General features: G+C 31.4%; 1 protein-coding gene across 1 annotated transcript in view; it reads right to left on the bottom strand.

Annotated features, from left to right (window-relative positions):
- Sol1 overlaps positions 1–27,063 on the bottom strand; it is a 941,015-nt gene that overhangs the window by 440,010 nt on the left and 473,942 nt on the right. The window contains exon 2 of the mRNA XM_072532789.1: positions 17,500–17,608. Coding sequence (XP_072388890.1) covers positions 17,500–17,523 — 24 coding nt within the window. The 5' untranslated portion in view covers positions 17,524–17,608. The remainder of the gene's footprint in view (positions 1–17,499; positions 17,609–27,063) is intronic.

The raw sequence follows: 27,063 nt of genomic DNA, 5'->3' as shown, positions 1-27,063 counted from the left end.
TAGAGGTTGAAGATATATCAATAACGTATATTTATATTATCTTTAAGAGGTAAAACGATTGAAGCTATCAACGTGATTGTATCACATGTTTAAATTTTAATCAATAAATTTTACTGAATGAAACGATTGTTAACATACTCTTATTTACTGATGAGGCCTTATTTATTAGGGAAAGTGTTTATAATCTAAGATATACACATATTTGTGAGGAAGACAATCCGCATGCTGTAAGACAAATCTTTCTCATGACATCATAGATGGATATAGCTGTGGTCCAATTAAGACTTTTATGTGTTTGTAAAATACAACTGGCAGAATAAACGCGACTTTACAGAAAACATTAAGATTATAACAAATTGAAAGAGATTTACTTCCATAAATAAATATGTTTGACAATAATTTATATGATATTACTTTAAAGGATATTTAAATAAAATATTTCAATTTTTTTAATTATATTAATACACTCTTCATTTCTCTATTACGTTATCTTTAGTGATAGATAAATATACTTTTATAAATTTTTGACTAAATTTTTGAATGTACTATTTGCAGCTAACATACTCAAAGCAATGTTTATATAAGAGAAACCTCCTACAAATCTCGCTAAATAGAAAGGTCAGCAAGCTAAAATGAATTTTCTCCGGTTAACCAACCACATTTTCAGCATGGAAGCTGAAAGTTTCGTGCTATCAAATTTAGTAGAAGCTTACGTGAAAATTCAAATATTAGTGATTAAACAAGCACATTCTGTGGATCTACTATTTTTTCTTAATTTCGCTATTGTATTTCAGGTAATACCAAAATCTTTTATTTCATTGTTTTATTAGAAAGCAAATCTCGTTGTAAAAATAATTTTGATAATTAAACTGAAGTCTAATAGTATTGATATTTTTTGTCCTTTTTATGAAAATCAGGAGATGACGCTTAGTGTTCTTATCAAAAAATCATCCATCTAAAGAAATCATGAAGTCATTTCGAAATTTATCCTTTTAATTGGCTATTTAATAAAATAAAAAGAATAAGCTGATTTTATTGGATTTTAAACTACAGCTCCTGCCTACAGCAACTGTACAGACAGCTCCAAAATAACAGAAGAGACTGGAGCAAATGCTCCTAGTTCAATTTGGACAAAAAACAACAAAAAAATGTTAGATTATCTGATGTGAAGCCGCGATCAAGGTTCTGAAAAGATCAGCTTTGAAAAGGTCTGCCTCAAATAAATGAATTAAGCAAGAAAAAGTATGATACCTACTCTTCTATGAATTCCAGAACATTATCGGAGTGGAAGAAAACGAAATTACCCACACAGTACAAAAAAGAGCTACAAAAGTACAAAAAATTATTCATTTGAATCTCGACCTGTAAACATCGATTTAAATTCGGTGATGGTGTAGTCTGTAGTGGTGATAAGAACCAGACACTGTTGTTATTTTTACCGTTTTTATCGTGTACATGGGCGGGTATGAAGTGTATAAATTATTGGTAAACTATTTAACATATTCGCGACCAACCTATTTTTAGGTCTGTCTAGTCAAACTGATTGTGGTTATACATGAAAGAAACGTGCCAAATTCATCATTTTTGAGGAATATTATGATTGAACAAGGATTATAAAAAAAATTGTTTTGGATAATGTCACATATGTGTGACACTGGTTTATAGTAATAAAAATGTAAACATAACCCAAGTGTCACAAATATGTGACATAAAACTTTTAGGTACTACTTATAAAAAATCATTTATGTCTTTAACATTAACAAAAATAAAAATTACTTCCAATAAAAAATGAAACATAAGTTTAATTGTCTTTTCTGTGCCACTCTGCAAAAGAGGCTGTTACACATAACCCAATGGGGTGTCCATTACTCCCTTACATTTCTGACATGTGTACCAGGTGACAGCCCTTTTTTTTTGCTTGCACTGCAATGTCGACATATTTTCCGCTAATTTTTTTTTTCAAGTTGTGTTCCCCAACAACTTTTTTTCTGCTTATTCGTTCTGTTTGTCCCAATAAATGTTTGATCACATTCTTTCTAAACTGAAGGTACGACATTTTTGTTTTCTTGATGTGTTTCTATTTTTTTCAACAACCAGTTGCCATTCCACATGCAAAAATCTACTAAGTAAAAGAAAACTGTCATGTACCATCTCAAAGTGTTTCGTGGTGTGCCATAATATGAAGTCATCTGGTAAATTCTGTCAATTCCCGACATAAAGGAATTGTAGTCACGTATCATTACTGACTTCGATTTTTTCTGACCTTTACGATTTTCAACTTCAACCATTTCGGAACCATGCTTGGATGAAATCATTATTACATTTCTCTCATCTTTCCATTTTAATACTCTGATTGGACCTCTTCTTTGCCCTACGACTTCTCCTTTCTTTAATTTTTTTGTAATAACACTGTTTGGTTTCTCTTGGTTTTTTTTTCTATTTTTTTTAATGTTCCATAAACGTAGTTTCTCTTTTTATGTAAAAACTTGGCAAGCTCATAACTGTTATAATAATTGTCCATGTATATAGTGTGCTTCTTCTCTAAATATTCAATGACAAGCTTGGTGACTACTTCAAACGCATGCCTATTTTCATTTAATACTAACTGTCCCATTGCCGCTGTAAATAAGGAAATGTAGTAAAAATCTATCAGAGCTAGTAATATCATAAATTTTAAAATTATATTTACTGGTTTTTTTCAGCATATACTGTCGAAATATTAACCGCCCTCTCCACAGTAAGAGGGCGTCGTCAAGACTTAAGATCTCGCCTGGATAGTAAACTTTAGAGAGATTATTTATAATATGACGTTTTTAATTTTGTGAAGTCGATCTTCAACTTCTACGTCTTTCGGCTTGTAAAAACAAATATTTTAAAGAATCGGTTCAAACTTTGATCTGGGCATAGTTTTTTCCAATATTGAAAAGTAATATAGTGGATCTTTGCTTCAGTATAAACGTCAAGGGGGATGTTTCATGTTTCCCATTAATATTCAGAGACCCAAATTTTTTTTTAAGTCGACAATATTTATATCTATCCAGCCTCTTAAAAAGGAAAATGTTTTAAAATAGGGTTTTCTTTACGTAAAGCAGCTCTGTGGTTTGTCCATTTTAAGATTTTTATCAAAAGCTTTTCATCAAATCGTAATGAAAAATATTGTATAGGTGTTGCGTCAACGGGAATTTCTACTTTTATATTTTCTTGTTCAGTAAACTGATGTATCTCAATATCTTTCTCTACATCAAGCCAGTCTGCCTCATCATTTTTTTGTACCACATTTTCATTTGAATCGTTCGCTTCGCCCTCATCATTACTCGACTCACCGCCATCATTGTTCGACTCACCCCCATCATTGCTAGTATCCTCAGTCTCTCTTCCAGAATAAGAAGGAGAATATTCACTTCCAATAAAATAAAATATTTCATCATTATGATCCTCCTCGAATTCATATTCAATATTTTAGGTATCTTTTTACTCACTAACTTCCCTACTAGCCATCTCGGCCTCTTATTGAAGATCTCGTGTATTTTGATGTCGTTTTGACATTGTTAATACGTCTGAAACAAATAATAAGAGATTACACCATGTATAAATAAGTTACATATTTATATTAACTGTCTAAATTATACACAATAACGACACTTTTCGTATTTGATGTTTACATATGTGCTATAAATTTATAGGTTATTTCTCCTTTTTTAAAACTTTAAATATGTCCGACGGACAAATCCTCCGTAGATCCGCATGTGAATAGGGCCCTTTAGTCTGCTGATTTCTTCTACAACGAACAGTATACCAGAGTCTTGACGCAATGTTTTGTTATTAACGTACCACGGCGCGATAAAAATCATTATGGGTACCTTGGATTGGATTCTCTGAACGATTTTGGTGTTAGAAGGCTTGGCACTTAGTTGGACTCCATATGTTCATATGGGCTTTATTATGCACGAATACACAAGATGTTTATTTTCTGTAGATAGTTGCAATTTTTGGCCTATTAGTTTCTTCTAAATGTGCCTATCTTCTAGAGATGTTGGCGACCACATTGACCCATCTTATTCAATTCACAGCAGCTCGAAATAGATCAGTTGACGTTAGACCAGTCCACTTCCTAAGATTGGGCAGCCAGGATATACGTTTACATCCAGGGCTAATGTATATTCAGTGAGCTTTTGATCAATTGTCATTCCCAGGTGTTCGACTTCTATTTTTACTGGTAGTAATATGTCATTCAGCGTGATTTTTGGGCATATGATGTTTTCGTTCGTGAATATAATTCGATTAGATTTGATGTCGTTAACTTTGATTTTCCATATATTTATGGGTATTATATCTTGTGATATTTTAAAATAATTACTATTTAAATGAGATTAAGCCACAATTAAAGGTTAAAGTACGTTCATTGACGTTTCAATTTCCACTTCGGAAATCGTTCTTAAAATACAAACATTAGTGGTTGTATAATATTTAACAAAAATTTTGATAGTTCACTACAAGGAAAATTCATGGTACTACAAATGGGTTTAAGTGTTATATTCGTTTTATGAACTTTCGGTACTCCATAAAAATGAGGGGTCTTACTGTGTTACTAATGTTTGTATTTTGAGAACGATTTCCGAAGTGGAAATTTAAACGTCAATAAACTAGCTTCTTTATCTAGTCTTGTAGTAGATTCAGGTGTATTTAAAAGTTTCCTGATGTTACTTGAGGGTCATCATCAATGGATATTATGGCGGTGTCAGATACGAATATGACTACTGTAGTAGTATTTGTTGTTGGGATATCAGCCGTGTATATGAGGTACAGGAGGGGATCAAGTACACTTTCTTGACGGACAACTAGTGACGTGTAGGAAAGGATGACTTAAGTTTATACAAAAGACCGTCATGCCAAAAACTGTCGAAGGCCTGTTCTAGATCTATAGAGGCAGCGGTGCAGATTTTTCTTTCTTTAAAGCATACAATAATGTTTTTAGCAATACTTTGACACTGTTGTGGTTGTGAACCTGAATGTGTGAAACTGAATGCTGATGCTGGTAAATAATAAACATTTAAAATTATTGAAATAAGCTGATTGGCCTATATAAGGTGGGTCAGTATTTGGTGGTTTATTTAACTAACTAATTATAATTATTTGTGCGAACTTCCAAATAATCGGCTAATAGGCTAATCTTATGATACTAGTATATAATATCGTGGCTAGTAGAATAAATGCTTCCCTTGGTAATTTTTGCACTATTAACACGGTGATCATGTCAAAGCCTGGTGCTTTGTAGTTTTTGCATTTAGAAATTTCTGCTTTCACAATATTGCGGTTAAAGCATTTAATTGGTAGCATCATTAAACAGAGAGTATCTAAGAAGTTTTTGACTTATTCTTCGTTAATATTTTTCTCAACTTTAGGTGCATCAAAAACGTGCCAGATATTCAGCAAAAATTGATTAGTTTTTACTTTTCTTGTTTAGTTTTTCCTCAGCTTCCATTAGCTGTCTTTAAAAGTGGTATGTGCTGTGTAGACCTCTTGAATGATTTCGTTGCTTTCCTGTCTGCTTTGGCCCAGCCGTTTTCACTTGTGTCGATCCAAAGTGTCGTCGAAATGTTCCGATTCGATATCCGATCTTGCAATTTTACCGCTCATACACATTGAATCGACGTAAATTAGGTTAGTTTGTTTTTGCACGTGGCGATAAACAGGTGCATGTACTGTTCAAAATGACGAATCGTGGAAAAAAGATGGTGGAAATGGTATTACATTCAAAAGAAGACTCTGGTGATGCTTCTGAAGGTAGGTAGAACGTCTATATTACCACACAGAGTTGTTTAAGTCAAACCAACAAACGAAAAGCGCAGCTAATGTCAACACATTTTATTGTTTTTTTTGCACAAATGCTGTACTGTTTTACAAAAGCTTATCTACTATATTTCCCACGTATCTGATGATAGGTTCTTATTTATTTTAGATCCTTACGATACGAATTCTGAAGAAGATGCAGGGTATATTCCTAATGGGAGCTCTGAAGATTATTCTAGTAGTGATACAGAGGATGAAAATGGTTATCAACCGCCTAAAAAAACATCCAAAATATTTGAACAATCAGATCCGGGCCCATCCAGTTCTTCTCGCCAGATTTCTCCCATTCAAACTACAAGAAAGTTTACTCCTCAAGGAATGGAAAGTGAAACAGAAGCCAGTTCAACAGAAGAACCAAACTTGGAAAATACTGATAGTCGCCAAATATTGGAAAGTGAAAGTAACCTTCTTCGAGATCTCTCACAATTAACTTGGAGGCCTGTTTGTAGTAAGCATGCATTTTTTGAAGAAACTTTTTCAAGTGGAATGAATGCAGTATGGCAGGGTGCGTTGAAAGGGGAAAAACCAATTCAATATTTTTTATCATTTCTTGATTTTGAAGTATTAGATTTAATCGTTGACCAAACAAATCACTACGCAACTCAATATGTTATAGAAAATGTTAGCCTTACTAATAAAGCCCGCATGCAACAAATGGAGCCAACAGATAGAACAGAAATGTTACATTTCTTTGGAGTATTGGGTTATATGGGACATGGTCAAGATGAACTCCCTCCGAGATTACTGGTCTACTAAATGGCTCCTAAAAAGCAAAGTTTGTCGCAGTGTAATGAGCCGCAATCGTTTTAAAAATCTTCTAAAAATGCTCCACTTTTCTGATAATGATCTTTGTCCTGAAGGAGATCGCTTGTTCAAAATTCAGCCTTTATTAGACAAGCTAATATCAAACTTCAAGAAGTTGTATACTCCCGATAAAACTTTCTGTATTGATGATACCATGATACCCTACCAGGGTCGTTTAATTTTCAAACAATATAATCCACAGAAGGCTCACAAATATGGCATAAAAATGTTTAAGTTATGCTGTTACAATGGCTATACATGGAATTTCAGCATTTATGCGGGAAAGGAGAAAGAACAAACCGAAAATAAATATGTATTGGACTCAACACAAATTGTCTTGTCTTTGTCTCAAGAACTTCTGGGTAGTGGTAGAATTTGCATTACTGACAACTGGTACACAAGTTTACAACTAGCAAACATACTTCTCGATGAGAAAACTCATTGTTTGGGTACCTTACGTGCTAATCGTAGTGGGAAACCTTCTGATGTTTTTAAAAAAGAAATTGAAAAGGGGCGAAATTGCTGCTCAGGAAAATAGAGCGAGGAATATTCATCCTTAAATGGCGAGATAAAAGAGATGTGCTAGTTCTTTCTACCTGTCACACCGATGAGACACTGCAGGTTCAACGCCGTGAAAAAGAGATTCAAAAACTAAAAGCAGTGATCGATTATAATCGCGGAAAAAGCTCAATCGACATATCTGACCAAATGTCAAGTTATAGTACTGCTTTACGTCGCACAATTCGGTGGTATAAAAAAGTGGCCATTGAGGTAATCCTGGGCACATCAATGGTAAATGCTCATTTTTTTTACAAGGAATGCGAAGGGAGTACCATGTCTATAACCGAATTTAGAATGTCAGTTATAGAAAACTTATTGAAATTCGGAGATGACAATGAAATCAATTCTGGGCCGCAGACGCAGACTGTTCAGAATCTTCGAACTCATGTTTTTTCCAAATTAGACTGTAAAGCTCGAGAAAACAGAAAATACTATCGAAGCTGTTACAAAAAAAAGCAGGAAGGAATATTAGCGAAAAGCAAGGTCAAACGTGTCACAACATTTTGTTCTCTTTGTGAAGGACAACCAAGATTTTGCTTAGAGTGCTTCAATTTTTTCCATAAAAAGTAATAATTTTATTGCACTGGAAACCTTATATTTTTTAAACATTTATGTTGTACCCTTATAATTTTAGTTAATTTGCTTCATTCTGTATTTTTTGCTTCATTAAAAGTAATTAAAATATTTTATTGTTTTTTTGTAGTGTTTTGAAAAACAAATAAAAAAAAATAAAAAAAAACTACTAAAAACACAGCATCGGATCACTATTCTTCTGGGCCACGTCAGACATGCTAGCATATTAAAACGCGTTAAAGTGTGTCTGCCTGGCCAGTACAGATCAATAAAGTTTCAGATACAGAGCAGACACCGGTGTCTGCCATGGCCCGGAAGGAAAGTACCAAAGCAGACACCGGTATATGCTACGGCGCTCAACCTGATAAACCCACAACGCGGAAACCACTAGATCTGAGAGATTTGTCCGTAAATGTGTAGCACCAACGAATTTGTTTGAAGACACATCTGCCTGTATATAGCTAACAACAGATCTGTTCATCGAACACATTCGCCGAACAGATCCGCATGTGAATAGGGCCTTTAAAAAACTATCTAGAACACCTGCCAGTCTACCGCGACGAGAAAGCACTACACCTCCAACCAGAAGTCTGACGAAGATTGAAGACACACTGGCCAACAGATTTCATTTGTAAATTAAAAAAAGTATAAAATAAAATTATGATAACTCTTATTTTTCAAAATAAATTTAAAATTTGAATAATATAAAACAAGTTATAAATAGAAACGCTGCCATTTTGATATTGTCTATTGTATTATGTATTATATTATTGACATGCATTATATTATAAATTGTATTATATTGACATGTATTATATTTTTAATAAAAAGTCAGCTAGATTTTATTATTTTAGATTCTGTTGATAGAAAAAACACGCCATATAAAAAATATTTCATACCTCATGCCATACATCTGCAAACAATGGGCAAACAAACCATAGATTAACTGTCATTCATGCGTATATTTGCATTCATAACTCCTCTATTAACTATTAATATTGCTTAATTTATTGATTTATTAGATAAGCTCTTGTTTTTATTTAAAATATTTATAATTGCCGATATTATATTTTCCGATAAAATACATTAACTTACATTCAAAGTGCGGACAAACTGAAAATATTAAATATTCAGTCGATTTTCAGTCATGAATAAATATGACCTATAAAACACTTAAAAAATGGGAAATACAAAACTGGTAAAAAGCCATGATTAGTATGAATATGATAAACTAGGGAAAAACTTTTTTGATTTAGAAAACATTGTAAAAATTCTTTTAAAAATTAGATTTTATAACACATAAAATCTCAATAAATAACACATATTTCATAAATATATCTCCAGAATAAACTTAAATAACTTTAAAGAAATTAATGGTATAGAACATTACTTTCATAAAACAAACAATACATTCCACTTATCTCTACTTCATTGGATAAAATCTGTCTCCTCAAGAACTTCCCAGTTTACTGTTAAACAATTACAATAGTTAACCTGAGTTCTCCAATCAACAATCCAAGATAGTTTGAACCATGTTCTTTCAACCATCAATTAATAGAGTACCGGCATGTAAGTAATGTTTATTTAGTTGTTCATTTATTTATTGATTCATTACAGTTTAATAGACGATGTTACCAATTTGTGGGTCTTACCTTGTCTGCTTAAACATTTTATTATTATTAATTTTATTCATTTATAAAACCACAGACATGTAATATTGGCATAATTACTGTAATTTATATAATTTGTATCACCTACCTATGTTTTTATCTTTATTAGACAACACCCTAATAAGGGATTATTGTTTTCAGCATTTTAACTTTGTATCGTGACCTGAAGATGCTTTGCATATTGTAGAAAGCGAAACCGGTCGTCCGATTAGTTAAATTAAATTGATTGTGAGTAAGTCTAACTTATTATTTCTTTCACCTTTTGATTTACTATGCATTTTACGCATTTCGTTTCTCTTCTGCAATAATTTTGTATATATTCGTACTCTTAACATTATTTACATTGTGGAATCAATTCGGTTCTCTGAATGTTTATACGGTCATTTTGTTGTGTACAATTTTGACAATTTCATATACTTTTTTATACTTTTCTCTTAACCAACAGTAAGTGCAAACAGTGGTAGTGGTGATTTGTGTTTTTCTTTTAGTAATTGAATTACGTCTTTTATTATATATCCCATATTTTTAAGAGGTTCCCTTACATCCAATATTCACTAAAAGTCTTCCTCTACAAGAAAATTGACCTATCATTCCGATTTTTTATATTATTTACTAGAATGAATATATTAATAATTGTAAGAAGTTTTTAAATTTTCACCCTCTATATTTAGTTCCTTTACTATTTCAGTATTTATTTGAGGTTGTAATATTTTCTTAATCTGAATATTTTAAGTTTTTTCAGTTTTGTTTATTAGTTTTCGCTACTAATGAATTATAAGTATAGTGGTGCTTGTTTACATTTGCTCAAGGATAAATTCTCAGTTATCATCTTAACTCATTTGGTACCACTGTACTCGTCTAAGTACAGCAGCAAAAATGGCTTAGGAGTGACACATCTGGTAAAAAAATGGTACTCCACGTGTATGTCCGATTCTATTAGGAAGTGTTCTACTAGATTTTCACAAATTATACCCTAGGTGGCGCTTTTCTTCCATTTTTTTTTTTAATTATAAGCTAACCTCCATATTTCTGTTGGATCATTGAAGTGTTTGTTATTTTGTGATTTTGATACTATTTATCATTTTATTAACTTTTATTGTTGTAAGGGTGAGTACTAGTAATGTTTATTTATTCAGTATAAGATTTTTTTTATTATTGTTGTTTTATGTTATAAAATAGACCTGTACTCATCTAAGTACAGTGGGTTTGTATGGGATCAAAATGATTATTTGGTTTTTTATTATTTCAGGTTCAATATTGGTACTGGAATAGATTTTTTAAGAATTGCCGCCTATTAGTCTTATTGGGTTTTATGGAAAACGTTATGGAACTCTTGCTTTAACTTCTGATGACCTAGCGAGTTCCACTCATAAAGATGTATCGGTCGTAATTTATTTTTCCTGAGACTGACTATCAGACTGACAATGAGGACATAGATGAGGTTGATCTTCAAGCTCAAAGCTTTCCAAATGACGTTCCCGGATAAATAGAGGTTCATTACATGAGTAATGACTCTGATAACGACGAAGAAGATAATCTTCCTCTTGCCATTAAAAGAGAAAATTTACTGAAGGGTCCAAATAAAACCAAGAAATCTGACTGGAGGGAAGAAATTACTGATATTAGTATGACATCTACAACAGGTTACAAGGGTCGTGTGGACAATATGAAATAACTGGTCTGGAACTGTCTGGAAATATTTAAGAAATTTTTCGACAATTAAATTATTGAATATTACACAGCAAACAAATTTTGCCGCTCAAAATAATCAATTTTATGTAACGCAGGAAAAGATAAAGATATTTCTGGCTATTTTACTTTTTACTAGATACCATAGATTGCCACGAGAGTGCAACTATTGGTGTTTAGATGAGGATCTTCCGGTTCCCCTCGTGACTAATGCAATTTCAAGGAACCGTTTCCAAGAAATTAAAAAATACCTACATTTGGCAGATAATTCTCAAACTGATACAAGGAACAGAATGTATAAAGTAAACAATCTCTCATGAACAAACTAAATAAAAAATTTCACTACTTTTAACTACATAAAGTATTTTGAGCATCACTCATCTAAACAGTTCATAAGGGGAAAGCCAGAAGATTTGGGTACACGGACTGGATGCTTTGTAGTTCAACTAGTTATTGCTACAATTTTGACACATATTGTGGAGCATCAGTGAATAAAAAAAAGTTTTTCTAAAAGTGCTTGATGTCCTTGATGTGCCTAATGACCACGAAGTATCTTTGACAATTATTTTACTAGTTACAATTTGACGGAAACTTTAGAAGAGATGGGCTTTAGGGCAATAGGCACAGCAAGAGAAAATTGTATAAAAAATGTCCTTTGTTACCTTCCGCTGTAATGAAAAAGAAGAATCGTGGATATTTCAAGTATTGCTTTGACAAAACAAGTCTACTGCTTTTTGTAAAATGGAAGGACAACAATGTGGTCACAATGGCATCAAAGTACAATAGTACTGAACCACTTTCGAAAGTGAATCGTTGGTGTGCTGCTGCCAAACGAAAAATTGATGTGCCTCAACCAAAAATGTTGTCATCATACAATGCTTCAATGGGCGGTGTTGATCTCTTTGACCAATCGGTTAATAAATACCGAGTCAGTATACAAGGAAAAATGGTGGCGGTCCATTTTTACCCACATGCTCAACTCAGCTCTTGTTAACTCGTGGAGGTTACAAATATTTGCTGAAAATAAAGAAATGGATCTTTTGGCTTTTCAACGAGATGTTGTACGTCGTTACTTAAGAAGTTTTGGGAAATCTAGTTAGTATAGAAAACGTCTAGCAGAACCTGTACCAATTAGTCTAAAAATGGATAGAAGCGGTCATTTTCCAAAGAAAATAGACACACAACTTCGATGTCGCTTATGCCATCACAGAGTACGTTGGATTTGTATAAAGTGTGAAGTTACTCTGTGTATTGAACTTGATTGTTTTGTACAATTTTATACTAGTTAGATTATAACACAGGATATAGCCAAGTATGTACCTATATTGAAAGAAAATAAAATATTTTCATTTTTACACAATGCTTTATAGTTTTGACTCCCGATCAGCCCATTGTACTCGTATGAGTACACCTACCTTTTGCTAAAAATTTAATTTTTTTATTTCAAATAAAAATGAATTGTTACTATTTAACCCATATCCAATAAGGCCATTCAAAAAAATCTTGTATTATCAAAAAAAAAATGTCGTGGGATCAAATGGGTTAATATGCTTAACTGAATTTGATCCCATTTTTTTTCTTGAACTTTATACTAATATTCTCCTTATTTAAGAACTACAAATAGCATAAAGATTTATCATTGCCCATAAATATAATTTTTCTTGAAGTTTAAAATGATGTATATAGCATACTGCTTTTATTTATTTTATACTGATTTATTGCTATAAAAGCTAATATAAGTTCTCTTTCAATAATTAATTTAGTCAGTTCTGAATATTTGCTCTTTATCTACTTATAACTATGGAATTGAAATACCACTGTGAAATCATGCGGATCATCATTTTTCCGTATATATTTCCCTCTTGAAGTTTTCGCTGCGCATGAGAAATGGTGGTTACTGTTTATCTCTTATACAATAAACAGAGCAAACTTGGGAAAAGTAGGACGCACAAAATATTTAGCAGTAATCTACAATGTACTAAAAAATGACGGTTGTGCTTAACTCTAGCAGTTGATACCACGAAATTTATTATAAAGATTAGAATATTAAAAAACATTTTGTATGCAGACGCTTATAAGTTTTTTTATTATAATCTGGAAAAATAAAAATACATATACAAAATGGACAGGAATATCACTAAGTGTGAAATAATAAAATTTTTTCGTAAAATTCGAACAAAAATAAGAATAAAATATAATCAGAACTAGTACAATCAGTTACAGTAAAAAGTCATGAAGATCTAGTAGAAACTTCCGAAAAATTATTTACTAAGAACCATTGTTTCAAATTTTTTACGTTTATTAACAACATTGCCTAGGAATAGAACAGATTATCAAAATAAATGACGAAAGCTATAGACAAAGGATATTCTATTAGGAACATAGAACGTTTTAAGATGATACCGAAAGTGAATCGCTGCGAGAGCGATAAAAAAACTAGAAGACCTGAGATATGATGTAACAGCCATTCAGGAAAAGAGATGAAACGGTTCTGGAATATTACGTATGGAAAAGTCATTAGTATTGTGGTCTGGTCATAAGAGAATAATAAAAACAAATTCTACGACTCTCTAAATCAACTATACACAGAAGCTTTTGATGATGATACTAAAATAATATTAGGGGACAGTAACACACCAGTAGACACAGAAGAGTACATAATACCGGTGGCGGAAATACATAGTTTATATGACATTACAAACGACAATATATCACGAATGATCGATTTTGTGACAGGCAGTATTATTGTACTAATACATAATAAAGAAAAAATCAATAATGTATGAACTATAGAGAAATTCCACTAATCAATACTTCGTATAAAATATTGGCATCGGTATTACTAAAAAGATTACTGCCATACGCCCAAGAAATACTTGGTGACTACCAGTGTGGCTTTAGGCCTGGAAAATCAACCGGTATTCAAATATTTACTATTAGATAAATGCGTAAAAATTATTGGAAGTATAATCAAGATGGAATGCAATGAATGAGCTGGGCACACCTAAGAATCTAGCTGCGGTAGTTGGCAAAAGACTTGGCAAGACGATTCATAAAAAAGAAAAAAGAAAAATTATGACTAGTGGTTCCTGAGATACAACCGGTCAAAGTTGACCGGCATTTGCGATGAAGTTATAAACAATAGAGCTCGAAGCTCTTTCTCCATAAAAATTTTCATATCATCAAGATATTTATAACATATATTCAAATAATAAAAACCATCTGCAATGGGCATGTAAAATACCAAAAAAATTAGGTTAAAGCAGATTGAATTTCAAATATTTAAATCGATATACCTCAGAAAATATATTTTCTTGGCTTTCAAAAAAAGAAGTTTTCATCATTTTTTTTTAATCCAACGTGACTCAAAAATTATGCCATCTAAAAAACGCATTACCAAATGCCGGAGGTGCTTTAGTTTTGTTATAAATCAATAAATTTATTTATATTCTAGTTGTCACTGACGAAAATGCCACTGAACCTCTAAAAATAATACGAACAAGCTGAATTTTACTGAAGAATGTTCATTTTGGGACTCCAAAAAATATGCAAACAGTTTACTACTTCTACCTCCCGGGTTCCCCCTAAAAAATAAAGTAAGTGAAAAGTACATTCACCTAATGAGATCAAAACTTTTTCTGAAATGTGAAAAGCGAATGTACAGTTATGTGGAGGATAGTTTTTTGTGTTTCTTTAATAGGGTTTTGTCTACACTTCCATTATTGAAAATTCATGTCACATAAATATCACAGACGACATATTACAGTTTTCAGATAACATAAATTATTGTACTTTAAATATAAATGTACTTTTCCTAAACAACTCAAAATGGTTCAAAAATATTTCGACAGTTGACATACCACCGGATATCTCAGACTTGTTATTACTTGGGTTATTATTGGCCAATATAACAATGAATTTTATTCAAAATCCCAACACCGTAAAATTCTCTCATCTTAAAACAACATTTTATAAAACAAAAAAAAATTCTTAAGGATCACCCTGACTTATACATTCTACCGGCAGACAAAGGAGGATGTACTGTTACAATGGACAAATTAGACTATATTCAAAAAGTAGATACTCTTCTACCAGACAATACAACATATACTTAGATTAACAATAATACGACTACCTTCATCCAGACTACATATAATAAATTAATAAAAACTTTAAAAAACGAAAATAAGCTTACAGAACAACAAGCTAAAGAACTTAAAATTTACAATTCTGACATACCCAAATTATATGGCATACCAAAAATACATAAGGTGAATATACCATTACGTCCCATTGTTAGTACTATAAACTTCACAACTTACAACCTATACAAATTCTTGAAAAATATACTTACACAGAAATTTGAAAATGAGCCAAGTTTCAATACAAAAGATACATTTTCTTTTGTCAATGCTGTAAATGGAATTCAGCTATCATATAACTATGTTTTGATATCATTAGATGTAGTGTCATTGTCTACTAACATCCCAATAAAGTTAATCATTGAAATTATACAAGAAAAATGGTCTTAAATAGAGCAATTCTCATCCTTATCAAAAAAAGACTTCCTGCCATTAATAACTTTCTTATTTGACAACACATATGTTTGTTTTTGTGATAAATTCTACAAACAAATATTTGGAACACCAATGGGCAGTCCTATTAGCTCTATTTTAGCAACAATTATCCTAGACCATTTATTGAAACTTGAAATCTCGAAACTGCCATTTTCACTTGCATTTATTTATAAATTTGTTGATGACATAATATGCAGTATACCATTCAACCATATCCAGACAGTACAAACAATCTTTATTTCACTTCATCAAAATATTCAATTCACTGTCGCGTATGAAAATGAAAACAGTATACCTTTTTTAGATACCAAACAGAATCATATTAGATTGGTATCAAAAAGATACTGCATCCGGCAGATTTACAAATTATTCTTCTACTTATCCTACAACTCAAAAGTTTAACAGAATTATATCTATGAAAAATCGAGTAGACAATCTCTGATCGGAGTTTCCTAGATGTCAATTTAAAGAAACTTTTTAAAATGTTTTTACGCAATGGCTACCCAAAACATATATTAAAAAAACTTATTTATAACACTCACTTTTATACTAGAGCTTAATTAAATAATCCAAAACCAGTTTCATACAAAAAAATACCTTACACACAAAATTTAACAGACCAAATTTTCCCACTTTACAAAACATTTCCGAACATTAAAAATTAAATACAAACCATTGCTAAATTCAGGGTTATTCTCAAAAATAAAAGTTAAAACTCCAAATTCACTAATGAGTAACATAATTTACCGAATAAATTGCAGTCAATGTCAAAGTTGTTATATTGGTCAAAGTCAATAGTGGCTTAAACAACGTGTCACCCAACACAAAAGTGACTGTAACATAAGAAAAAATGCTTGTGCCTTAGTGGACGACCACTTGAAGACAGCACATAACTTTGACTTTAATAATGTAAAAATCTTGAAACAAATTGATAATTATAAAAATCGGCTTTTCCTTGAAATGGTACACATTAACAAAACTCCTGAATCTATCAATTATAAGACTGACACCAACCATTTAATTTATATCTACTGCAACATACTAAACAATATATGATATGAAAGATCTTAACCTTTAAAAACAAACTCACTTATTAATATTTTAGTAACTGTACCTAAAATTTTATTCCATTTCTAAATATCAGTATTACAATAACTGACTACGTACCATCAATTACTTTTTATAGATTAATTTAATATGTTCCTGATTTGTCCACATTCCTCTACTATTAATTGCATCTTTCCACCTTTTATTATCGATAATACTGTCATAATAATTGTTTACTTTAACTTATTTACTACTAATAATTGTCCAATATATTGTCCAATTTACTCTATATAATATAATGTATTGCGGTTACCATAACTTCTAAATAACTTTTAATCAAACAAATGTCATTTAGATATGTTAACAAAATTTAAAATTGTACTCTTCAAGTTGTAGGTATTGAAGTATTCATTTTGTTTACATCCAATAATTATTCTAATAAATTAACAGTTTTCTCCTGAAGAAGTCACAAAATCGTGACGAAATATTGAGACATAAAACAAATAGAGTTTTATTTCGTACAGACCGATTGCAGATCCTGCAGATTGCAAACATGAAGCAGTAAAACCTGTTTAGGTACAGACCTGTAATTTTAAATTTATCTTTTGTTTTATTTAAAAAGGAATCATTAAAAAATCTATAAATAAAAAATTGTCGTGTAACAATATCGAGCAGTGTAATAAATACATAACTATCATGGAAATAATAACTAAAACTAATGTATTTACCTTCATAGCATTACTGTTATTCATCACAAGGCTTCATCATGAAACGGCTTCATCACTTGTAGTAATATGGCGTTGCGGAAACTTTTATTGAAGTATCCAGAAAGAAAATCTGAAAATAAAAATTAAGTGAATAATTTATAATGTATGTAAATCATATCTATTTTAAATAGGGTAGGGATTGTTGCCATTAAAAATTGGATAATATTAGCAAATATTTTAACTGAGTATTATCTTAACTAATATGAGTTTCTTGATTTCTATAGAAAATCAAGAAACAAAAAATTACGAAAAACACGAAATGTATGAATAATGTGTTATTAGAGATGTATGATGTAAAACAAAAGAATATTTAACCCTCCTAAACACTCACAAATATATTAAAAGTCAAGGTTATTGCAAATACACCACAAGTTTTATTTTATTTATTCATATATTAATGTTTGTTGATAAAGTATGATATGTTATTATTAAATTAAAAATTTATTTATTACACTTACAATACACAGTTTTACTTTTTGAATGCTCTAAACAAACAAACTGATTACACCGCATACAACACATTTTGAGTTTTTCCATATTTCTGTTGCATGAATAACATCGCCATTGGCTGTTCATTGCTGTAGACCAGGAGTGACCAACCTTTTTAATTTGAACTAACTTAAATTTTTAAATTTATTGGCGTGCTGCACATAAAGTAACACTTAATAGTTATTTAGTAATAATAGTTATAGTAATAATACTATTAGTAATAATTACTTGTCTTCTAAATTTGTACAAATTGATCACATCCTGTGTAGCCCGGCATATCTACCAACACTGTACACTGTGCTCTAAACATTATCATAGAGCCTCAATAGAAATGATGCGCTAAGGATTCCATGGGTTGCAAAGAACAACTTATTATCGACTCATTCGATTTTCTAACCAGGCATACACAAAAAAAGGAACCTTTTTACTGTCTTCATTGACTAAAATAAGGACTTTGATTCAGTGCCTCATGAATGGCTTATAGATATATTAAAAATATATAAATCGATAATAATATAGTGACCTTTTTAAAATATCTAATGAAATTCACCTTCAAATACCTGGTAAAAATAATATCGAAACTGAAGATATCCCAATCAACCGCGGCCCTTTCCAGGGGGACTCGTTGAGTCCACTTTGGTTCTGTCTAGCGATGAACCCACTATCTCAGGCACTGAACTCCACTGACTGAAACCTTCTCAAATAATATTAGTATGTACTTTGGACTAGACAAGTGCCGTATATTAAATATAGTAAGAGATAAGGTTCAGCCCGGAGGTTTCGATATGCAAGATGGCCTAACCATCGAGACAATGGGTGAAAATGATATGTATAAATATCTCGGAGTACGGCAAGCGCGAAACATTGACCATAAACTAATGAAAACCGAACTAACTTCTCAGTTTGTGCGAAGACTAAGACAGCTAAATTGTTCATATCTTAATAGCAAAAATTTGTTTAAGGCAGTAAATATGTACGCCTGTTCCGCGCTTAGCTACTCATTTGACACCATCCACGCACTGTAGTAGAGAGAATAACATTGCCGAGGTATCAAGGAGGAAGAGGACTTACAGAAATAGGTGAGCAACTGGATAAACAGACTGCTTTGTGGATGTGCATGTGCAACAGTCCATTATTTTTTAAATATGTGGAAAGTAATACACATTATTTTGCAAAAGATGCTGCTTCCTTAATTTTAATTTGTGCACAAAGCCCTAAATCTTTCTGCTTAAATGTTCTTTGTACACAAAGCCCTAAATCTTTCTCCTTAAATGTTCTTTGCCTTGAAGTTCCACATTAAGATTATTGCGATGCTAAGTTAGGTTCCAAGTCATGTCGATAAGAAACCCAAAATCGCACATTCGTTCTTTATTACCGAAATGAAGAAAATCATATCCTTTATATCCCAGAAAAATGTATTTCGCTTTTTTAAGTTGTATACTCTTTTTAACATTGCTCCTCTACTAGGCCCACGTAGTTCGGTATTAAAAACCACATTGCCATATTTAGTTAATAATTATTTCAGGAAATTCTTTAAATTCACTATAATTAAACGGGCGCGACTTTATAAAATTCAGTAGTTTAATTATTGGTACTATGTGACAAACTCAATCTTTTCGCATACAAATCCTGGTGAGTTATGCAATGGTTAACAAATATTTTCCTGTATGATTCACATTGCTTATACTCTATAATATGTCGATATACCAATTAATAGTCTTCTCTAATAAAATCAAAAAGTTTTTCAACGCAGGCTTTAGTTCATTGTACAGGTTTTTGCCAGTTGTATTATCTTTCACTGGAAATAATGAACACAAATATTCTTTGATAATATTAAATTTAGTGTCAATACCGTGTAAAAATATATAAAGTTGTACTGTATCGCTATTATCGCAACTCTTATTAAATGCCAAAGAACAGTATTCGAATTTTGCTATGTGTTCACGAAGCGTTGTTGCTGTGTTTTTGGACAAGTGTTCAATTCTCTTTGCAATGGTGAATCTGTATAAACTAACGGTTGAAATAATATGTATTTAATCAGGAAATGCTATTTATGCAACAGCAAATAGACAATCTCTACAGACCAGTTATCATCTCTCCATCTGCAACGTGTAACGAGTCCGTTACTTAAATATTTGTTTACCTTTTTTTTGTGACTGGAATCTTTTAATTTAATTCTAAATTAAATTTATATTGAAATATTCTTAAACTAAATATTTAAATAACTTCCAGTAAATCTTATTTTCTAAGGTTGGCATTAAACCGCGCCACCAGTGGTAAGAATCTGAAAGTACATCCACTCGACGACTTGTAGAACCTTAACAGGTACTTGTCAACTGGATGTGATCGAAGAAGGATCGTTTCGATCAGAGTAGTAGCGGCTGGGAAGTGCCATTTTTTCCCGAATTGAGTTTAAGTTTATTTTATTGTCAAGAGCTGTTTGTTTTAGAAAAAATCATTTGAGTTATTTTGTTGTTTGTACGAGGATACTTTCATTTGGATCACCCTAGCCGGTAAGATGAAATTACAAATAAATTATAAGGAAAAATCCTTCATATCGTCCGCCATTGTTAGTAAAATTCAGATCTATTTTTAATTTATTCTTTGATAGGTATTTCATATATTTTATACATGTCATATTTCACCTTATTTCATTAAGGAAAATGTTTTATACCTAAATAAATTATAAGTATTAGATTCTATTTCTATCTCAAATTTTATTTCTTTTCAAGAGTGAAAGTAAACAATTATTTATTTCAATTTCATACCGTTTAAACCGGCTAATATTTCTTTTTTTTCCTATTCTATAATATATAAAGATCATGCTTTCCGTTAAAACTATCTATTTAATATATCCATACATTATAAAAACATTGTCACACTATTCGAAGGTGACTATTTACCGAAAACCATTAAGGTTTTTATTTCAATTTAAGGTCACTTGTTGACATTTCTTGTATCGCCTTTCAAGGTTGATAAACCTTGTGTTTTTCCTTACTTTTTGTACGTACAAAGAACATGAAGTAACCCAATTGTTCCTTTTTAGCCTACTCCCAGAATCCAGTTGCAAGTCAGGGGAAAAAATCTTTTTTAGTTTTTTTTGGGTTGTACTTATTAAGGACAAGGGGAAGAAGTTTCAAGTTCATTGGTTTTTATTGGGAATTTAAAAAGAATTTTAAGTTGACTTATTTGTCTAAGAGTACCTGATACAGGGAATCCAGGTTTGGTGTACCTTTTACCACCTGAATCTTGTTCTCCACCGGATCATCTTCAAGGGCAACCTACGGAAACCGGCAGGAAGAACTTACTTTTATTTTTGTTTTCCATTCAATTATTTTAAATAACTTTTGCTACGTCCTCTTCAAGGTTTTAACTTTTGGTTCCACTTTTAATTTAAATATATATCCTTAATAATAAATACCTTTAATTTTCTTAAAACATTAATCATTGTAACTTAATTTAATTATTTATTGTCTACCAAGGGATGAGGTTATAACTCTCCCTTGAATTTCTCTTTGTTAGGTTATCGTGTGCACACATATCCACAGAGTTTTCACATGAAAACCTAAACAATTCTTGAACGAAAACTAAATTATTGGTGAGTAGTATATAATTATATTTATTATTTATACATTATTATTGGGTATAACTTTTGTCACGATTTAAAATTAAGGGGTATATCAGTGGTAAATTGTTTTATAATTATATTCAGGGATTTTACTGTAAATATAGCTATAGTTAACTGTACATAAGAGGTGGTGGTTTAGTATATAAGCATTTAAAATAGTCTGTACCTAAGTTTGGTAATTATTAAAGTTGTGGTTAAAATTTAATATTTCAATTAGTACCTATCTTTCATATTTCAGCAATACAAGATATCTCGGAAGAAAACATTTAACTTCCTGGCGCCCAGGCATTCATTAGAGCAACTTTTATGTTTCATCTGTTTATTTCTTGGTGGTTTTCTTGTCATTAGTTCTTATATCTTACGGTCTCTGTAGGGCATGCAAATTGGCCGAATCCTTCTTTGAGTGTCAAGTGGTCATTCTCCTGCATAGTCGCTAGCCAACACTTAATTCTGCTATATTTTAAAATTCATATTTACCCTTTATTTATTTCTTTTACATAATTTATTTCTATCTAACCCCTTCCATCTTCCGTTATTTCACATATTAGTTCGTTGGTGTATCAAGGTACATTTTAGAGTTCACCCTTTTGCTACACTGGATAGAGTCACCCAGACTCCATAGCACATTTTTGTTACAAACGGATTGCATTTTTTTGTATTTAACAGAAAACAAAATTAGCCTTTACTTTTTTTTGTTTTACATTTTTTTTGTCATTGAATTCTGACAGGCAACGGTGGGGGAAATCTTTTTTTGACATCTACATCACAAATCATGACACCCTGGCATCTTTCGGCCGAGTAGGATATTAGGCCAGAATACCCCAGGGTAGTGCCGGATTAACCGTGTTAAAACGTGGCTAAAACCTTAACCACCGTTCCAGAGAGGTGGTCTTGCGACTCAATGAACAACTAAAATAAAAAACTAAAAGTTTATAAACAACCATACCTATTACCGTAAATCAGAAAATGTTTTAGACGTTAGGCCATAAACTAATAAATAATATTAACCATAAATTTCAGATCCCTCTCACTTCCTCAATTTCCTGAGGTTATCCTTGCAGTTTGGAAGTAAATTTCCAAACTGCTCGGATATCATGGATTATAAGCTTAATAGGCAAAATACTAATAAGACAGTTTTTGTTTACTTTAGGACCAACTAGTCACGAGAAGAACAATTCCCAGATACAGTTAATTTTCTATCACAAAACACAAAACCTGCTTTAGTCAATTAAATTTCTTCGTCTGCATATTGCCCAGAACCAGAATTAAGGAAACAAATACAAAGTACGACAAAAATACTGAATAGATCCTGCTTTTATTACGGGTATTGAAGAGCTATTTGGACCGGGGGATTGTACTTTCAGTATATTATGCAATTTTTCTGTTATGCGATATAAAGTAATCTTCTGGGGGCAATAAAGTCACAATACGGAACCATTTGCCGGAAGTCATTGTGAAATCCAAACAAAAAAATTAACAGTAAACTATATGTTGCATGAGGAACAGCGAAAGACATGGGTTGCTGCAATTAATTCTACAAGGAAAAGTAGAAGGAAAACAAGAACCAGGAAGCTACAGGATTTTCTGGCTGAAAAATCTACGTATGTGGCTTAACACAACAACCACAAATCTTTTTAGAGCAGCAGTTTGTAAAATATAGATTACCATGATGTCGCCAATATCCAAAACGGATATTGAAGAGACGGACTACAAGAAGAAACAGATATGTAGCAAGCAATTTTATTCGTAAATGAATTAGGGACTTGAACTTACAATTTCCAGTACCTAAACATGTTATTTATGCATTTCACTTTAAGTCGCTTCCCTTATACCAGGCACAGATATTTTTTGCGACTACGGTAATTTCCCGCCGCAAAAGGGTTAGTATGATTGGAATTGGCGGTATTTGTAATAAAACATTTAAAGTGAATCTATTTCCTGATAAGATTATATTTTAAGGCAAATTTTGCACCTAAACCTAAATGGACATTATTATTTTAACTATAAAACATATGTTTATATGTTACATACAAACAACAATGTAGAGTGAAGAATTTCGCTACTACACCCTCATATACAAAAGAAAATTCAATCTGATTACTTACATGATTAAAAAGATATAGGATATATCTAAAGGTAATACTTTATTTAATACATTTGACGACGTATAAAACATGTCTTCATCGATCACTCGTGACTGATTGAAAAACTGGGGTAATCGTAACGTTGAATTGAAAATAGAACCAAGGGAGGATTTAAGCAAAACGATTACAAAAGGCAATGGATCGAAAGCTAAAGTTTAGTCGTTTATGATGGTAAATTGACTGGAACAAACAAATATCACAAGAACGTACTTTTATTTAAGATCATCTTTTTGGAATAACAAATATCTTTACACAAAATCAACAGGAGATACACCTAACGTATACAATGAGGGCCAAAATTATGTAATAAATTAATTTCTTTGGGAATAGGCGACTTTAGAGACAAATACAGTAACAGGTCATTTTTATTTTTTTTTGCATATATATCATGCTAGTCATATTATCTATCTGGGCGTAAACTATGATTTTTTAACAAAAGTATGGGTTGTGCGCTAGCGTATATATAGCCACTAACATTACTGTCAGAATTGTCTAGCTATTACTAAAAAGAAAGAAAGATTGTCAAAAAAATTAAACAATACAATGTTGTTACACACAAACTGTAGTTATTAATAATCAAAATCAAAAATTTTTCTGAAAATAATAATTTAAATCTTACAAACAGAAATGTCTAGTATGAACTGATACCTTCTTAGATCTTTACGAACAGTTAAAAATATAAATTTCTCTCGATAACAGGTAAAAATATTCGTGTCAATAGTGACCTTAATAAGTAAGACAATTTAAAAAAAGTTAAACTTTTAAATTTACCTTGGTCTTCTTTTAAAACCTACACACAGATTCAATAGACAAAAAAAGACAATCGGACATAGCTGGCTAAACAAAACATAAAAATTACTTCCATTCGTATATCGGTTGTTACTCCAAATCGAAAAACGTATTATCTGAACCTAATGTTATTATTTTTGATTTAAACAATTCCTTTACTATATCATCAAGGAACAAACGTAAAATCATAATCTTGTAAATTTAAATTAATAATTATTAATGAAACAAAAATTTTTTGGGGCTAGCTCAGATTGGAAAATAATCTCAGGGTTTTACGTCATTCAATCACAGAAATGCAAAACCAATACTCAGAGGAGGCTCATGGATAAATAAAAGTCAAAAATAAAATATAACCGTATATTAAAATAATCTATGAAAAGAGTAAGTAATTACATATAAAAAGTCATATAAAAAATACCGCAAGTTATTTTAAAATAGAAAGTTACCCAGTATAGATACAATAATAAATTATGGTTGCAAGAAATAATTTAAAAATTTTACGAAATTGTTTCTGTAAAAGTTCTTGTCAAAATATACTGGAGTCTTTATGCGTCGATGAAACAGAAGTCCTCGCAACGGAGAATATTTTTAAAAAGAAATATAGAGATATATCTGAATACCTTGAAACAATTTTTATTTACGATGTCGGATACTATTATGTGGGTACTTACAACTGATATCACTTATCACTGAATTTAATTTTATTTTTTTAAAATATATAACTTTGTACTGGTTACTTTTACAGCCTTTTTCAAGAAGTAATATTGACTAAAAAAACATTTTATGACAGACATAATACGGTTTAAAAGTTAAACTTAAACTTTTGACTTACCAAGCATGTAAAAATACGGTACTAACAAGTAGACGTCACAATTAAAATAATATTAAAAACATAGGACATACCCACTAAGTCACTACATGTAAAATGTATTTTAAATCTAATGTGTTGTTTATTGATGTTAGTTTATCGTTTAAACAATCAGTTATTTTAACATTATAGGCGTTCTGAGATTGTCTGTATTTTGTTCAAATTTTTGACATCTTTTTTATCATTTATTGCATTATTATTTTTTTTTATTTAAATAGACTCTAAAAGCTCTCTCTTCTTCTTGTTGGGTTCACTTCCCAGGATCTTGGTTTTCTCAAAATCAAATTTATGTTTTTTTGCGTTTTTATGTTTTGTGAGGGCGGTTGAGTTTTTTTTGTCATATTTGTGGGAACGTATTCTTGAGTTAAGTAGCTGACTGGTTTGTCCAATATAAACTCCATCAAAATTCGAGCAGGGAATTTCATGCGATCTGTTTAATAGAGGGGTTTTTGTTTTTAATCTTGTAAAATTCTTTTTCAAAAGATTGTGCTCTTTATGAGCACCCGTATTATTATGTTTGGACAGAAGATTTGCAATTTGTTTTGATAATCCTTTTATATAGGGAAGATATATATAGTTTTTCTTTGCCGTGTTGGTTTCATTGTTATTATTGTTATTGTAAAATTTATGCAGTCGCGATTTGAAAATGTTGTCGATAAGGTGGTGTGGGTATGAATTAAGTGTTAGTGCTGTTTTTGCTTTTTTAATGGCCTGAGGTCTATTGATAGGATCGGATAATCTAATAGCTCTATCGGCGAGTCCGATAACTACTGATTTCTTTTGAGACAGGTGATGATGAGAGTTGAAATTCAGATATCTCGACGACCAGGTTTTTTTGGTGTACCATGAAGTAGTTATAGTACTGTTTTCTCTATGTAAGGTCAGGTCCAGAAAATTAATTTGATAATTTTTTTCAATTTCTAATGTGAATTTTAGTTTTTGGTGAAAGTTATTGAATTCATTTAGTAAAATATCCATTTTATCCTCTGGTGCTGCGCTCAAGCAGTCATCTATATAGCGATAGAAAAAAGGTATATCAAAATCTATTTTATTTAAAACAATTTCCTCTAGATGCTCTAAAACTAATTGAGCGATGGCACTGGATATGCTAGCACCCGTAGCACATCCATCTGTTTGTTGGAAGATTTTGTTTTTATATAGGAAATAGGTTGACTTTAATGTTGTTTCGACTGCTAGCAGAAATTCTTCTAGAGGGATGTCTGTGAACGCTTTGATTTCATTCCACTTTTTTTTAATAATGTCTTTAGCTAAAGCTATTGGAATATTAGTGTATAAAGATACCACATCGAGAGAAACTAATTTATAATTTGGAGGTAAATGTATATTTTTGAGTTTTAATTTCAGGTGATCAGCGTCTTTTAAATAGTGTGGATTTTTATTTATTACGTTGGAAATAATGTTCTTCAAATATTTTGAAAGGTTTTCAAAAGGAGACTGAATGCATGAAATAATAGGTCGCAGCGGCACACCCTCTTTATGTGTTTTGGATAGACCGTATATTTTTGGAATTACAGCATTATGTATCTTGAGGGAATTAGCAGTGTTTGGTAAGATGTAGCACATTTTTTCCCATCTGTCGACTAATT

Source organism: Diabrotica undecimpunctata, chromosome 5 (genome assembly GCF_040954645.1).
Source record: "Diabrotica undecimpunctata isolate CICGRU chromosome 5, icDiaUnde3, whole genome shotgun sequence".
NCBI lineage: Eukaryota > Metazoa > Arthropoda > Insecta > Coleoptera > Chrysomelidae > Diabrotica > Diabrotica undecimpunctata.
This window is presented reverse-complemented; position numbering and strand designations above follow the sequence as displayed.